The sequence below is a fragment of the Erinaceus europaeus genome, chromosome 3 (assembly GCF_950295315.1).
Source record: "Erinaceus europaeus chromosome 3, mEriEur2.1, whole genome shotgun sequence".
Taxonomy (NCBI): Eukaryota; Metazoa; Chordata; class Mammalia; order Eulipotyphla; family Erinaceidae; genus Erinaceus; species Erinaceus europaeus.
Window position 1 is genome coordinate 19,334,173 of NC_080164.1, and position 17,626 is coordinate 19,351,798.

The 17,626-nt window shown below is 42.2% G+C and overlaps 1 protein-coding gene across 1 annotated transcript in view; it reads left to right on the top strand.

Moving 5' to 3' along the window:
- The window catches only part of SPDYA (speedy/RINGO cell cycle regulator family member A), a 53,403-nt gene that overhangs the window by 21,589 nt on the left and 14,188 nt on the right, over positions 1-17,626 (top strand). Inside the window, exon 6 of the mRNA XM_007523882.3 lies at positions 5,701-5,998. Within this exon, the coding sequence (XP_007523944.1) occupies positions 5,701-5,998 (298 nt within the window). The remainder of the gene's footprint in view (positions 1-5,700; positions 5,999-17,626) is intronic.

The following is a 17,626-nucleotide window of genomic DNA, read 5'->3' on the forward strand; positions in this document are numbered from 1 at the left end:
AATAATAAATAAAAATATAGTTAAAATTACAATGAGTGAAATGTAAAGCATCTACTTTCTCATACTTACTAAAAATGTAAACTTTATTTATTTACTTATTTTTGCCAGAGCACTGCTCAGCTCTAGCTTATGGTGGTGTGGGGGATTGAACCTGGGATCTGGGAGCCTCAGGCATGAGAGTCAGTTTGCATAACCGTTACACTATCACCTCCATCCTTCCCTTATTATTGAAAAATGGAACATGTAAATCCTGTAGAAAAAGCAACTATGTAGTGAATTTCACCCTGTTAAGTATCTATTCAATACCTGATTTGAATAAGATACCAAATTCAGTGTTGTGGAAGTTTATTATAAGGAAGTAATACATCACCCTTTCCCTGAATTTTGCTGCATTTCAGCAGAAAAACAGCTGTTTAACAATGAAGTATTCTGGGCCAGGTGATAGAGCAGCGGGTTAAGCGCACATGGCGCGAAGTGCAAGGACCAGTATAAGGATCCCGGTTTGAGCCCCCAGACCCCACCTGCAGGGGGTCGTTTCATAAGTGATGAAGCAGATCTGCAGGTGTCTTTCTCTCCCCCTCTCTGTCTTCCCCTCTTCTCGATTTCTCTCTGTCCTATCCCACAATGACAGCAGTAACAATAATAACAACAACAACAACAACAACAGTGATAAACAACAAGGGCAACAAAAAGGGAAAAATATTCCCCAGGAGCAGTGGATTCATAGTGCAAGCACCGAGCCCCAGTGATAACCCTGGAGAAAAAGAAATATTAAAAAAAAAAAAAAGTATTCTGTACATTTGTTGTTGAGATCTAGGTTCTGCCATACCTCCAACTCATTTCTCCAGTCTCTGGCACATGAGATGCCAAGGTTCAAATTCAGGACCTCTTGGTTCAGGGTTCTAATCACTGCGCCACCTCTCAGGCCACTTTTTTTTTTGTATGTGTTATTATTTGATAGAGACAGAAATTGAAAGGGAAGGGGAGATAGAGAAGAAGAAAGAAAGACACTTGCAACACTGCTTTGCCACTTCTGAAGCTTTCCCCTGGCAGGTGGGAACTGAGTGCTTGAACCTGGGTCCTTGTACATTGTCATGTGCTCTCAACTAGGTGTGCCACCATCCGGCCTCAGCACTAGCGTTTTATAACTGATGAAACTAGGCCCAAGGAGGTTGAGATTTATTCAAGATCATACATCAATTAAGTGGTAAAATGAGAACTAACATCTGATGGTTCCCAGAGTTCCATTTCCTCTAACCTCCACCTCTCATGGTCAGTTTAGAAAATGCATTGTTGGGAGTTGGGCGGTAGTGCAGTGGGCTAAGCGCCTGTGGCGCAAAGCACAAGGACCGGTGTAAGGATCCCGGTTTGAGCCCCATCTCCCCACCTGCAGGGGAGTCGCTTCACAGGTAGTGAAACAGGTCTGCAGGTTTTTCTCTTTCTTTTTCCCTCTCTGTCTTCCCCTCCTCTTTCCATTTCTCTCTGTCCTGTCCAACAAAGAAAAAAAGAAAATGCATTTTTAAAAATTTATTTATTAGAGACAGAAAAATTGAGAAGGGAAGGGAAGATAGAGAGAGAGAGACACCTGCAGCCCTACTTCACAGCTCATGAAGCTTTCCCCCTGCAGGTGGGGACCAGGGGCTTGAAGCTGTGTCCTTGTGCACTCTAATGTGTGAACGTAACCAGGTGCGCCACCACCTACCTGGTCCCTAGAAAATGTATTTTTACCATTTGCAAGGACCCAGGTTTGAGCCCCTGGTCCCCACCTGCAGCACATGGCTGGTGAAGCAGGCTGCAGTTATCTCTGTCCCCCTCTGTCATCCAATTTCTTTATCACAGCAGTGGGGGGGGGGGACAGAATGGGCACCAGGAAGTGGTGAGTTCATTGTGCAGGCACCAAGCCCCACTGATAACCCTAGTGGCAATAAAGAAATCAGCATATATACTTGTTAAGAATTTTTATCTCAGGAGTCAGGTGGTAGCGCAGCGGGTTAAGCGCACGTGACAGATGCAGAGCGCAAGGACTGGCGTAAGGATCCTGGTTCAAGCCCCCGGCTCCCCACCTGCAGGGGAGTCACTTCACAGGCGGTGAAGCAGGTCTGCAGGTGTCTGTCTTTCTCTCCCCTCTCTGTCTTCCCCTCTTCTCCCATTTCTCTGTCCTATCCAACAACAACGACATCAAGAACAACAACAATAACTACACTAAAACAACAAGGGCAACAAAAGGGAATAAGTAAATAAATAAAAACAGAAAATAATAGAAAGAAAATTTTTTATCTCGGGGGTCGGGCACTAGCGCAGTGGGTTAAGCACACATGGCACCAAACGCAAGGACCAGCGTCAGGATCCCGGCTGAGCCCCGGCTCCCCACCTGCAGGAGAGTCGCTTCACAGGAGGTGAAGCAGTTCTGCAGGTGTCTCTCTGTCGCTCTCCGTTTCTCTCTGTCCTATCCAACAATGACGACATCAATAACTACAACAATAAAACAACAAGGGCAACAAAAGGGAAATAAATATATATTTTTAATTTTATCTCAGGAATTAAATAGCATATATAGTCTGTGAATTTTACAGATGAAGAAACTGACTTACAAAAGATAACTGATGGTAACAATAACAATAACGACAACAACAAGGGAAACAAAATGGGAAAAATGGCCTCCTGGAGCAGTGCATTCCTAGTGCAGACACCAGGCCCCAGCAATAACCCTGGAGGGGAAAAAAGAAAAGATAACTGAAGGGGCCAGGTGGTGGCGCACCTGGTTGAGCACACATGTTGCGGTGTGCAAGGGCCCAGGTTCAAGTACCCAGCCCCCACCTACAGGGGAAAAGTTTCATGAGTGGCGAGCAGGGCTGCAGGTGTCTCTGTGTCTCCCTCTCTATCACCCCTTTCATAAATTTCTGGCTGTCTCTATCCTATAAATAAAGATAATAAAAAAAAATTTTAAAGAAAAGATATGGGAGTCGGGCGGTAGCGCAGCCGGTTAAGCACACGTGGTGCCAAGCACAAATACTGGCGTAAGGGTCCAGGTTCGAGCCCCCGGCTCCCCACCTACAGAGGAGTCGCTTCACAGGCAGTGAAGCAGGTCTGGCAGGTGTCTATCTTTCTCTCTTCCTGTCTTCCCCTCCTCTATTTCTCTCTGTCCTAACAACGATTACATCAATAACAACAGTAAAAAACAAGAGGGAGTCGGGCAGTGGGGCAGAGGGTTAAGCGCACGTGACTCAAAGCGCAAGGACCGGCATAAGGATCATGGTTCGAGCCCCCGCTCCCCACGTGCAGAGGCGTCGCTTCACAGGCGGTGAAGCAGGTATACAGGTGTCGATCTTTCACTCCCCCTCTGTGTCTTCCCTTCCTCTCTCCGTCTCTGTCCTATCCAACAACAAAGACAACAATAGTAACTACAACAATAAAAAGAAACAAGGGCAACAAAAGGGAAAATAAATATAAAAAAAATTTAAAAAAAGAAGAAAAGATATAACTAGGTGGGGGTAAGTAGCATAATCGTTATGCAAAGAGACTGTCATGCCTGAGGCTCCAAAGTCTGAGGTTCATTCCCCCACACCACCATAAACCAGAGCTGAGCAGTGCTCTGGTAAAAAGAAAAGGCAAGGGAGTCGGGTGGTAGTGCAGCGGGTTAAGCACACATGGCGCAAAGCCCAAAGACCGGCAGAACGATCCCAGTTTGAGCCCCAGGCTCCCCACCTCTAGGGAAGTCGCTTCATAGGCGGTGAAGTAGATCTACAGGTATCTGTAGGTGTCTTTCTCTCTCCATCTCTGTCTTCCCCTTCTCTCTCAGTTTCTCTCCGTCCTATCCAAGAATGACGACATCAACAACAATAACAACTACAACAAAAAACAGCAAAGGCAACAAAAGGGAATAATAAATAGATTAAAAAAAAAAAGACAAGAAAATAAGATATAACTGGGGGCCAGGAGGTGGCGCACCGGGTTCAGCACACATAGTATGAAGCTCAAGGATCTCAGTTCGAGCCTCTCGCTCCCCACCAGCAGGGGGTCACTTCTCAAGTGGTAAGCTAGTCTGCAGGTGTCTTTCTCTCCCCTTCTCTATTTTCCCTTCCTCTCTCAATTTCTCTCTGTCCTATCTAATAAAATGTATTAAAAAACTATTTTAAAGACCCCCAGCAGCAGTAGATTCATGCCAGCACTGAGACCCAGTGATAACCAACCCCCCACAGGCAAGCAAACTGACAAAACCAAGAGTAACATGAAAGGTTTCTAAGCATGAGTCAAGGAACAGAAGAAGCAGAGCAGATGATTGGAGCAGCATTTGTTTCTCCCCAAATCTAGAAGTTTTCGTTCATATGTACACTAGCCAGTGGTTGTGGACAACCACTTACTTGGCGTAAAGAACTTAATTTCAGTATACACCGGCTCTGGGCAGCATTTGATAATGCTCTATCCTGAGTTGTAGCCGCTGTAATTGTGTAATAGTGAACTGAGATAGTGAAACATGGTGTCCAGCTTTCTACTGCATTTTTCAAGTGGAAAAGTTAACTTAAAGATTGACACATACAAATTGGTGGAGAAATTGTGCATATGCCAATTTTTTGTTAAAACCTTTTATTTTGAACTGTACTGCTTTGAGATCTCATTTCAGAAGAACAGCATGAACAGTCTTCAGCCACAGTTGTGATGGTTGTAAATGCTCACAGTTATGCATCCTTAGGGTGTGTCTTTCCCTGGGGGTTGCAAGGTGTTCACTTAAAACATTCTTAAAATGCTTGGCTTCTTGATTTTGCAAGCCAGCTGATGCGGTAGCAACCAAAGACTCCAGTGATTGAGCATATGAAAGACTCTGCCTGCTAACCTGTGCTAGAAATAACAGCATCTAACGTGAAGACTTAAGAAAAACTTAGTGACTACTAGATTATATTAGGACTCTGCATTAACTCTATAATTTTCTTGGTATTAAAAAAAATCTGCCACACAAATTTAGTTAACATCTTATAACTGAACAAGTTTGTATGTTGCTTAGATAAATGTAATCACTATAAACATCTATATGATCTGGGATTTTGTTTTTATTTTGAAATGGGAGCTTTTTATGTTTACGAGTTCATTAAAAACTAAAAAAATGTTTCTGTAAAAAAAAAAAAGAAGAAGAAAAGATATAACTTACCCATGATCAATCAGTTAGAGTTATCGAGAACTTAGTCAGCATTCATGGAGCCCTTGAGTTAGCTCATCTGGAAGTGTGCTTCTTTATTTTTTAACATCATAAGTCTGGATTGTTTGGATTTAGCTGTTCTTGAGTTATAATTTCTGTGCTTGATTTTACAAACTTTTTAAAATTAAAATTTGTGTTTATTTTGTTTTGATGAGAGGAAAGCAGAGGCTGCTCAGTTCTGGCTATGGTGGTGCTGGGGGTTCTGTTTTGATGAGAGGAAAGCAGAGGCTGCTCAGTTCTGGCTATGGTGGTGCTGGGGGTTCTGTTTTGATGAGAGGAAAGCAGAGGCTGCTCAGTTCTGGCTATGGTGGTGCTGGGGGTTCTGTTTTGATGAGAGGAAAGCAGGGCCTGCTCAATTCTGGCTATGGCGGTGCTGGGGTTGGGTTTGGGGCCTAAAGCCTTGGGCAAGGGAGGGTTTTTTTGCATAACATTTATGCTGTCTTCCCCAGCCCTGATCCCAGCAGCTTTTACGAAGATTTTACTAAGGTTCTAAAATACTGTCCATGTAGGTTATGGCCATTGCTCCGACCCACTATATATGGCAACGGGAACGCTCTGTGCATCACAGTGGAGCTGTCAGAAACTACAATAGAGATGAAGTTCAGCTGCCCCGGGGACCTAGCGCCACGCCGGTAGATTGTTCCCTCTGTGGTAAAAGAGGAAGATATGTTAGACTGGGGTTGTCGTCATCATCTTCTTCATCCAGTGATACAGTAGAGGCAACTGAAAACCCATCTGGGGAGTCACACAACTCGCTCTCCGCAGGCAGAGTGGTTGACCCTGCTGAAGCTCATAGCCGTTCTCCAGGTACGATGTACAAATAATGATGCGAGACTGAGACATATGCAAGTGCTAACAAGTCCAAGTTCTTTATTGACCTGTAGTTCTCACAGACAGATGTACATAACACTTTATAAACTACAGAGATATGAGTTTAATTAGTATTGAAAGTTTTCCCCTTTCAGTTAATGTTTTTTTGTCTTCTGTCAATGTCTGTTTTGTGGTGGCTTACCTTAACTAAAATGTTTTTAATGTAACTTATGCTTAGTTGAAACTGTAATCTATTTAATGTAATTTATGCTAAATTGAAACCATGGGTTGCAAGAGACTGAATAATTTTCTTTGAAATGTTTATTTTACCTTAAAGGAGTTTCTCAAAGAAAATAAATTGCTTGTATTTTCACCATTTAGCTTTATAGTGATCAACATTCTTTAGCTTTTATTTTAGTGATTTACTAGATCATAAGATCATTCCCAAAACCAAAGTTTTGTGACACCCCCCCCACAATAACAACAAAAAAGTTCTAATCACAAGAAAATAAACTGCTTATTAACTAAACTTATTGTGGTAAATTGCAATATATACATATATCAAATCAGTGACCCACCATAGTTCTCCCAAGAATGTAGTTATGGCTTGACTATATATAATTTTTATTCTCTTTTCAAATTTATGTGTTTCAATTCTCTATATTCCACTTTGGAGTGAAATCTCAACATTCTTATATACACTTGAAAATTGACATATAATGGGCAAATAACATATTCATTTTAAGTATATAACACTGATTTGATATATGCACATATTGCAGATTACCACAATAAGTGAACTTTTTTTTTTTTTTGCCTCTGGGCTTATCACTGGGGCTCAATGCCTGCACTACGAATTCACTGACATTTTTATTTCCTTTTTCATTTTTTTCTCCTCTATTTTTTTCAATAATTTATTTATTCATTAATGAGAAAGATGGGAAGAGAGAGAAAGAACCACACATCACTCTGGTACATGTGTTGCCGGGGATTGAACTTGGGACCTCATGCTTGAGAATCCAACGCTTTATCTACTGCATCACCTCCTAGAGCACTTTCTTCTTTACTTTATTGGATAAGACAGAAATTGAGAGGAGAGGGAGAGATAAAGAGGGAGAGCGAGAGCGAGAGAGAGAGAGAGAGATGCCTGCAAACCTGCTTCACCACTTGTGAAAGGACTCCCCTGCAGGTGGGGAGCCGGGGGCTCGAAGCAGGATCCTTACGCCGGTCCCTGTGCTTTGCGCCACCTGTGCTTAACCCATTGCACTACCGCCCGACTCCCAAGTCCAAGTTCTGTATTGACCTGTAGTTCTCACAGGCAGATGTACATAATACTTTATAAACTACAGAGATATGAGTTTAATTAGTATTGAAAGTTTTCCCCTTTCAGTTAATGTTTTTTGTCTTCTGTCAATGTCTTGTTTTGTGGTGGCTTACCTTAACTAAAATGTTTTTAATGACGGAGTCAGGCAGCAGTGCAGCGGGTAAGTGCACATGGTGCAAAGCACAAGGACCTACATAAGGATCCTGGTTTGAGCCCCCGGCTCCCCACCTGCAGGGGAGTCCTTTCACAGGCGGTAAAGCAGGTCTGTAGGTGTCTATCTTTCTCTCCCCCTCTCTGTCTTCCCCTCCTCTCTGTCCTATCAAACAACAATGACATCAATAACAACAACAACAATAAGAACTACAATACAAAAAAGGAAAACAAAAGGGAAAATTAAAATATTTTTAAATGTAATTTATGCTAAATTGAAACCATAGGTTGCAAGAGACTGAATCATTTTCTTTGAAATGTTTATTTTACCTTAAAAGAATTTTTTTTTAATCTGTGAAGCAGATCTACAGGTTTCTCTCTTTCTCTATCCCTTTCTACCTCTCCCCCTGCCTCTCAATTTTTCTCTCTTTTATCTGATAAAATAGAAAAGAAGAGGGGACCAGGCAGTAGTTCACCAGGTTAAGAGCACATAGTTGTGAAGCACAAGGATCGGTGCAAGGATCCCGGTGCAGCCCCCAGCTTCCCACCTGCAGGGAGTTCACTTCACAAGCAGTGAAGCAGGTCTGCAGGTGTCTTTCTCTCCCCATCTCTTTCTTCCTCTCCTCTCTCAATTTCTCTCTGTCCTATCCAACAACAACAGCAGCAACAATAACAGCAGCAGCAGCAACAACAATGAAAAAATATGGCCTCCAGGAGCAGTGGATTCATAGTGCTGGCACCAAGCCCCAGCAATACCCTAGAGGCAAAAAGAAAGAAAGCAAGAGAGAGAGAAAGAAAGGAAAGGGGGGCCCATGCAAAGGAAGAAAGAGTAAAAGAAAGAAAAATAAATTAATTAATTAATTAAAAAGTAAGAAAAGGGGGCCCAGCCCTAGGCAGTGGCACATCTGGTTAAGTGCACACATCACAGTGCACAAGGATCCAGGTTCAAGCACCCTGGTCCCCACCTGCAGAGGAAAAGCTTCATGAGTGTTGTAGTTGTATCCCTGTCTCTCTCCCTCTCTTATCTCTCTACGCCCAATTTCTCTGTCTCTATCCAAATAGTAAATAAATAAAAATGTTTTTGAAAAGAATGTCATTGTAATTAAAGGAGAAAAAGGAACAAAGGAAGGAAGGAAGAAATGACTGCCAGAAGTAGTGGATTCCTAGTGCCAGCACTGAGCCCCAGCAGTAGCCCTGGTGGAGATTTAAAAAGAAAGAAAGAAAAAAGTATACGGGGGCCAGGTGATGACACATCTGGTTGAGCGCACATGTTACAATGTGCAAGGGTCTAGGTTCAAGCCCCCAGTCCCCACCTTCAGGGGGAAGGCTTCACAAGTGGTGGAGTAGTGCTGCAAGTGTCTCTCTGTCTCTCCCTCTCCATCTCTCCCTTCCTTCTCAATTTCTGACAGTATCCAAAAAATAAAGATAATAACAAAACTTAAAAAAAAGAAAAAAGTGTACGCCAGAGAACTGGTGCAAGTTACTGGATATATATTGGGTTGTTGAAAAAGTCACAACACATTTTTGCATAAAAAAATACATCATTGGGCCTGAATAGATAGCATAATGGTTATGCAAAGAGACTCCCATGCCTGAGGCTCCAAAGACCCAGGTTCAAGCCCCCACACCGGCATAAGCCAGGGCTGAGCTGTGCTCTAATAAAAAGAGAGATCATGACTTTTTCTTTTTTTATTAGTGATTTAATGATGATTAACAAGACTGTAAGGTAACGGTTACACTACCATACAGTTCCCACCACCAGAGTTCCATGTCCCATCAACCTCATTGGAAGCTTCCCTATTCTTTTTTTTTTTTTTTTTTAATATTTTATTTATTCGTGAGAAAGGAGGAGAGAGAAAGAACCAGATATTACTCTGGTACATGTGCTGCCGGGGATCGAACTCAGGACCTCATGCTTGAGAGTCCAATGCTTTATCCACTGCGCCACCTCCCGGACCACAGCTTCCCTATTCTTTATCCCTCTGGGAGTATGGACCAAAATTCTTTATAGGGTACAGAAGGTGAAAGGTCTGGCTTCTATAATTGCTTCTCCACTGGACGTGGACGTTAGTAGGTTGGTTCATACCCCCAAATCCGTTTCTGTCTTTCTCTAGTGGGGTAAGATTCTGGAGATGTGAGACTTTGATACACATTGGTGAGGTCATCTGCTCAGGGAAGACAGGATAGTATCATAGTAGCATCTCCAACTTGGTGACCGAAAGGCGGTAAGAATACTGTAAAGCAAGACAAATTGTTTAATAAACAAGAACCCAAAGGTAGAACTAGAGCAGATAAAATGAGGGGTCTTCATATGGGAAGAAGCTGGGAAGTCTATTTAAGGTATGTTTCAAGGAGCACGTGACTTTAGTAATTTTTGAACCTAGTAGCTAACATGCAGGTGGACTAAAATATTGTTTGAGAAGATATTGGAGTTTAGAATAGGGCTAGAAAGCTGGATTAGGGCAGAGTATCTCCCAAACATGAGGAAAGTATATAAATACCATTAGCTGTAAACTCCACCAATCTGACCGAGGGCCCATATCGATTCATATTTAACACTGGAGCCTGTGTGACCTAAGTCCCTGTCAGTCTCAGCTCAAAGTCCATGGTCACAGCAAGGAACATTCTAGGCTGCATTCATTTCAGGAAGGCAGACCCCCACCTCCTTTCAGAGAGTGGGACAGTCCATACCATTGCTACTTTACCGTGATGGCAAGGTCCTGGAGAGGCCCACAAGAGGACTTATGATGATGTTCCTGATGGAAGTGACCAGTGGCGGTGGAGAGAGGCATCTGTTAGAAGACTAAGCCCATTATTATCTATGTGGGAATCCAAGGATTCCCTGACTAGAGCCCCAGCTGATGGGGTGACCTGGTATTGACCAAAAAGGTGAAACCAGTCTCTTGCCCATATCCAGCTTTTGTAGTCCTTACTTTATCTGACAAGGTTAGACTTCCTCCCAGCTTTTGAGTGTCATTTGTTGTATCCAAACTGGTATTGGGTTTATAGGATCTGCCTCATGTTGGGGAGGAATAGACTTAGGACTTAAGAAGTGGGATCTAAGTTAACTAAAGTTTTAGTGTATTTTACTTCTTTGGTGATTATAATAGAGGTTCCATAGGGGACAATTAATTGCTTTAAAAAAATTTTTTTTTTACTTGTGTTCTTTTTTTTAAAAAAATCTATTTCCTTTTGTTGCCCTTGTTTTATCGTTGTAGTTATTATTGATGTCATTGTTGGATAGGACAGAGAGAAATGGAGAGAGGAGGGGAAGACAGGGGGAGAGAAAGAGAGACACCTACAGACTTGATTCACTGCCTGTGAAGCAGCTCCTAGTAGGTGGGGGTCCTTCTGCTGATCCTTTTGCTTTGCGCCACATGTGCTTAACCCACTGCGCTACCGCCTGAATCCCTAATTGCTCTTTAGTTGATATATACACACACACTTTTGCACAGTATATCTGTCTCTATGCCAATTGTATACAAGATTTCTTTTTTTTTCTAATTATTTTTATTGGATAGAGACAGCTAGGAATCGAGAGGAAGGGGAAGATAGGTAGAGAGAGAGAGACAGACACCTGCAGCCCTGCTTCACCACTTGTGAAGCTTTACCCCCTGCAGGTGGGGTCTGGGGGCTTGAACCCAGGTCCTTGCACACTATAACATGTGAGATCAACTAGGTGTGCCACCACCCAGCCCCACAACATTTCTTCTAAAGATTATCAAGGGGTGGCATTAATGTTGTGGGTGTCAGGAGAAATTGGGGTTATCTCTTCCTTTCTTTTGTGTAGTTCATTGAGTAGATAAAGTGATTAGGAAAATGAAGTAGTGGGTAGGGTGTCTAGTCCTAAGTAGTAAATATTTAATTGGACATTTTATGCTGTCTTCTTTTTTATTGTAATTATTATTGTTGTTATTGATGTCGCCATTGTTGGATAGGACAGAGAGAAATCGAGAGATGAGGGGAAGACAGAGAGAGGGAAAGAAAGATAGACACCTGCAGACCTGCTTCACCACCTGTGAAGCGACTCCTCTGCAGGTGGGGTGCCGGAAGCTTGAATCGGAATCTTTATGCTGGTCATTATGCTTTGCGCCACCTGGCGCTTAACCCGCTGCGCTACAGCCCGACTCCCTTTTATGGTGTCTTCTTTTTTTTTTTTTTTTTTTTAATTCTTCTAATAAGACTAGATTTATTCAATACCCTAGTAAAAGTTTTGATTATAAGTATCCAACAGTATAAAAAAGTACAAAACAGATTTGTAGATTTCTAATGTATTAATACAAAGTGCATGACTACATACAGTACGTCCTACAGGCAAAGAGAGGTGGAAGGGGGAAAAGATGACTGTGGTTGAGGTCAAGTAATAAATAAATAAATACAGAAGTAGAGATGATCCATATCATAGTATATTTTACCACCAAATACTGCAGCCAAAATGTACAAAGAAAAAATTAAAAAACCATTTTAAAGTAACGCGGGAAGAAGGTGGTAGTGGCCGGACTCCTGGCGTGCGCCCAGGGCTGTGGTAGAGCAGGCCCACTCACCGTGTGGTCTGTGCGTATGGTGGCTTGTAGTTTTTCCCAAAAGGAAGAAATATGAAATTTTAGATTAAGAACTATAAAACTATAGGGTGCCCTTCCTTGGCCATCTGCACAGTTGAGTTTTAGCTCTCAAAGACTTCAGTTAACCTTTGTGAAGGTTTTATCTGTGTAGAATGGGTGTTTGACTCGTATCCTTATAGGGTTTGGGGGTTTGTTTCACTATATTAATGTAAAATTCTACTAAAAGAACAGAGGTGTGTATGAATGCTGAATGAGTTTGGGTTTGTTTTGGCTTTTAGTAAGGCTTTCTGAATATTGAGATGCCAGATAATAAATCCTTAAGGAACTTAACTCAGATCCTCACTAAAAGACTCTTGAACCCAAGCCAAAGCACTCTTGTTGCCTCTTTTCTGAAAGTTCAGGAAAAATAGATCACCAGTTAGGACTTTATGAGGATCACTTGCCTACCTTATTATAGTAGCATAACTCAGTGCTTATTTTTTAAACTGGATTTTAAAAATTGGATAGTATAAAGAACAATAAGGAGTGAGCCACTTTTTATGGGCACCCTATAGTTTTATGGTGTCTTCTAAAGGGCTTTCTACTTGCTTGCTGAGCTTAAGTCTTTTTTTTTTTTTTTTATGCCTTCAGGGTTATAGCTGGGGTCCGACGACTGCACTATGAATCCACTGCTCCTGGAGGCCATTTTTTTTTTATTTTGTTGCCCTTGTTTATCATTGTTGCTTTATTGTTGTTGTTGGATAGGACAGAGAGAAATCGACAGAGGAGGGGAAGACAGAGAGGGAGAGAGAAAGATAGACACCTGCAGACCTGCTTCACTGATTGTGAAGTGACCACCCCTGCAGGTGGGGAGCTGGGAGCTTGAACCGGATCCTTACGCCGGTCCTTGGGTCCTTGTGCTTTGTGCCATGTGCGCTTAACCCACTGTGCGACCACGCGGCCCCCTTATTAAGTCTTAAGTCTAATCACAGCAGACTGAGCACTTTTACTTTGAACACCAGGGGAACAGTCAACTTTTGCTTTTTTTTTAGAAAAATATCCTTGGCCAGACGGTGGCACACCTGGTTAAGCGCACATACACTGCAATGCACAAGGTTGCAGGTTCAAGCCCCTGGTACCCACCTGTAGGGGGAAAGCTTCATGAGTGGTGGAGCAGGACTGCAGGTCTCCAGGTCTCTGTCCCTCTTTCTCCCCCTCCCCTCTCAATTCCTGTATTCAATTAAAAAAAAAAAAAAACTTAAAAAATAGATCTATATCCCTAAGTGGAATTGCTGGGGCATATGGTAGTTCTGTTTTTAAAATTTGCGGGCTCTCCATCCTCTTCTCTCCATAGGCAGCTACCAACCACATTAGCACTGGTGCACCATGGTGATGTGCAGCTCTTGCTTTTTCAGGATGGAGAGTGCTGGTCACTGTCCAAGGGAGCTCTTTTGCTGTCCCAGCACACTGTTTCTTTTTTCTACCAGAGCACTGCTCAGCTCTGGCCTATAGCGGTGTAGGGGATTGAACCTGGGACTTTGGAGCCTCAGGCATGAGAATCTTTTGGCATAACTATTATGCTGTCTACCCCTGGGTTGCTTGTCTTTTTTATATCAGCGATCCTAACAGTATGAGGTGACATGACATTATGGTTTTGCTTTACATTTCGCAGGTGATTAGTGGTGTTAAGCACCCTTTCATGTCCTTGCATGTGTTGGATATTTGTAAGTCTCCTTTGGAATAATGCCTACGCGCATTTTCTGACCTTTAATGTTTTTCCCGTTGAGTCGTCTCAGGTGTGAGTGTGTGTGCATATAGGAGGATATCATCACTTCCTGCCAGCTGCCCATGTATTTTCTCCCTTTCAATAGGTTGCCTTTTCACTTTATTATTCACTTCCTTTGCTATGCAAGAGACTTTCAGTTTAATGTAGTTTAACTACTTTTGCTTTTAATGTCAGATTTAAAAAATACCAAGGACAGTGTCAAGGACTATACCCTTAGTTTTCTTCTAAAAGTCTTATGGCTTTAAGTCTTCAATCCACTTTGCATTGATCTTTTTGTGTGTAGTGTAAAATAGTGGCTTCATTTTTTTGCACAAACTGTCTAGTTTTTCCAGCTTCAACTGTTGAATAGTCTGTGCTTTCACAATTATACATTCTTGGCTTATTTGCCATAAATTGACTGCTTGTGTGCATTTGTGAGGATTGAACCTGGGATCTTTAGTGCTCCAGGCATGAAAGTCTTTGCATAACTGTTATGCTATCTCTCCAGCCCAATTTGACCCCTCTAAAGAATGTTTTTTTGTGGCCCAGGAAGTGGTACAGCGGATAGTGTTAGGACTCTTGCTTGAGGTTCTTGGGTTCAGACTCTGGCATTACATGTGTTAGTGTGATGCTCTGGTTCCTCTCTCTCCTGTCTCAAATAAATAAAGAAAATATACAGTTATATCTTAATTAGAATATACATATGAATTGGAATTCATATACTAGACTTAATACCATAACTTGTAATCATATTATAGAGGCATATTTCTGACATTTCACAATTTGAAACAGAACTGTAATAATGTTCAACTAGCAGTGATCCTTTTTAATATATATATATATATATTTATTATTATTAGAAAGATAGGAGGAGAGAGAGAAAGAACCAGACATCACTCTGGTACATGTGCTGCTGGGGATTGAACTCAGGACCTCATGCTTGAGAGCCCAATGCTTTATACACTGCGCCACCTCCTGGACCACCCTTTTTACATTTTTTTCAGTGACTTATTTCATATGAGATACTTTCCGGTGAGAGAGAAAGCCAGTGCATCATTCTAATACATGTGGTGTCATGAGTCAAACTGGGAGGCTCAGGCATATAAGTTCTGCAGCTACCAGCTGAACCACTGTCCCAGCTGCCCTTTTTTACTTTTTGTAGTTGTTGATAAAGAAACTGAGTCACACAGCTCAGGCCACTGGCACACCTGGTTAAGTACATGTTACCATGTGTAAAGCCCAGGTTCAAGCCCCTGCTTCCCACCAGCAGGGGGGGAAGCTTCACACGTGGTGAAGCAAGTACTGCAGGTGTTTCTCTGCCTCTCCCCTCCACTATCAATTTCTTTTTTTAATTTTAAGATATTATTTATTTTATTAGTGAAAAAGTAGGAGGAGAGAGAAAGAACCAGACATCACTCTGGTACATGTGCTGCCAGGGATTGAATTTGGGACCTCATACTTGAGAGTCTAATGCTTTATCCATTGTGACACCTCCCAGACCACATCCACTATCAATTTCTCTCTATCCTATCAATTAAGTAATAGAAAGGGGAAAAAAAGGCTGCCAAGAGTGGTAGAATAATCATGCAGGCACCAAGCCCTAGTGATAGCCCAAGGAGACAATAAAAACAAAATTAAGAAACTGAGGTATAGAGAGGCTAAATAGTGTCTCCAATATTGCACCAAAGCAAAGGACTCTGGAGGAGGGACAGGAGGGGCAGAGGAGAACTTTGGAGTCCTGTTGCAAAAGGAAGTTGTAACCATGTCATTGATTGCACTGTAAACCATTAACCCCCTCAATAAAAATGAATATAATAATAATAAAAATAATGTGCAACATTTGAACCAGTCTGTCTAGACTAGAGTCTCAAGTCTTATTATGCTGAACTTCCTTCCCCCTGATGAAATCCTGACTTTGTTGATGATAAAAAGCTGTCATGAAAAAGTCTCCTGGTAGACTCTTAAGGACCAAGGAAATGGTGACAGAATTAGAACCGAGTCCCTTGTGAAGGCTTATGTAGCAGGAACTGGGAGAATTTGAACCATAATTTTCTGAGCAGGTAATTCTAGAAGGCAGACAAAAGCAGTTATATTTCATTTAGACTAGCTGCTATAAACAGTGACACTACATTTTAGAATATGCTCTCCTAACAGGAAAATCAGGACGCACCCAGGAAGTACGGAGTGCCTGCTACCTTGCTTTGAAAAAGAAAGTGGTTTTTGAGGGATTAAGGACTAAAAACAGGGTACTTGATTTAAAAGTTGTAAGTGAAACTATTTCAGCCTATTGCTGGATGAAAGCCCTAAGCCCCCCTCTGCCCCCAGATTAGAATATACAGGTCTGATACAGAGTAAGCCAGCCACGCACGGGGCAGTGTGGGGGTGGAAGGTAACAGGATTTTAGGCGCTCCAGCAGTTAGTGGCTAATGTGAGCTTCTGATTCCCAGTCATGGCCTCTGTTTATGGTTGCAGAAGACCCACATTTGCTTTCCCCAAGAGAGACACAAAGAGCTGATATGTCCCATGCTTTAATTTATTATTATTATTATTATTATTATTATTATTATTATTATTTTATATAATAGAGCCAGTCAGGTGATACCACTGGCCACCTACTTGGCCCAGTTTTTATCTCATATTTTGAGAAAGAGGGGCCGAGCAGAGGTGCACCTGGCTGTGTACACATTACCTTGCACAAGGACCCAGGTGTAAGCTCCTGTTCCCCCTGCAGGGGAAAGCTTCACAGATGGTAAAGCAGTGCTATAGGCGTCTGTCTGTCTCCCCCAGCCCTCCGAATTTCTGTCTCAGAGAGAGAGAGACCACCAAAGCACAGATCCATCATTCAGGGTCCCACCTGCAGGTGGCTGGTGCTCTCCTGCGGTGCAGGGGTTGGCCCCAGGCCCCACTTGAGGAAGGCCTGCACTGTCCTTACTTCCCGGGCACCTTTCTTTTCAACTTAAGCAGTTTCTTACTTTTTCAGCTAAAAACATGTTTTTCTATCCTTAAACACTTTTACCAAAACAGCATGTTCGAAAAACAAGTTTTACATAACATGTTTATGACATTAAGAACAAAGTATTTTTCAGCTCAACAAGGGTGAGGGTGATAGATGAGTCACTCTACAAACTCCAAATTCACCTCACAGTCACTAGCGATTCACTAGGCCTCTGTAAAGGCCGGCTCCTCTAACACATGGCAGACCAAGAAACCTTTTTTGGTTTTGGCTGTTTATTTTACCCAAAAATTCTTGAAGAAGCATCATGACATTCATTTTACTGATGAAGAGACATCCATGAAAGTTACAGTTGCAACATAAAATAACAAAGATATAAACAGCAAGATGGGAGCCCAGCTCATATAATAAATACATAGCAGGCTTTATACTAAAGACTATTTCTCTTTACCTTCTGCTATACTTTTATTTATTCTTTTTGTTTCAACTTATTTTAAAGTCTTCTTAATATTTATTTTTTTATTTTTTAAATTTTAATATATTTTTTATTTATTAATGAGAAAGGAGGAGAGAGAAAGAACCAGACATGTGGTTCTGGTACATGTGCTGCCGGGGATTGAACTCAGGACCTCATGCTTGAGAGTCCAATGCTTATCCACTGAGCCAGCCACCTCCCGGACCACTCTTTGTATTTTTATTTATTAGGTAGAGACAGAGAGAAACTGAGACGGGAGGGGGGGATAGGGAGAGAGATAAGAGAGACACCTGCAGCCCTGCTTTCACCATTCGTGAAGCTTTCCCCCTGCAGGTGAGAACCAGGGGCTTAAACCCAGGTCCTTGTGCTCTATAATGTGTGTGCTTAACCTGGTGCGCCACCGCCTGGACCTCAGCT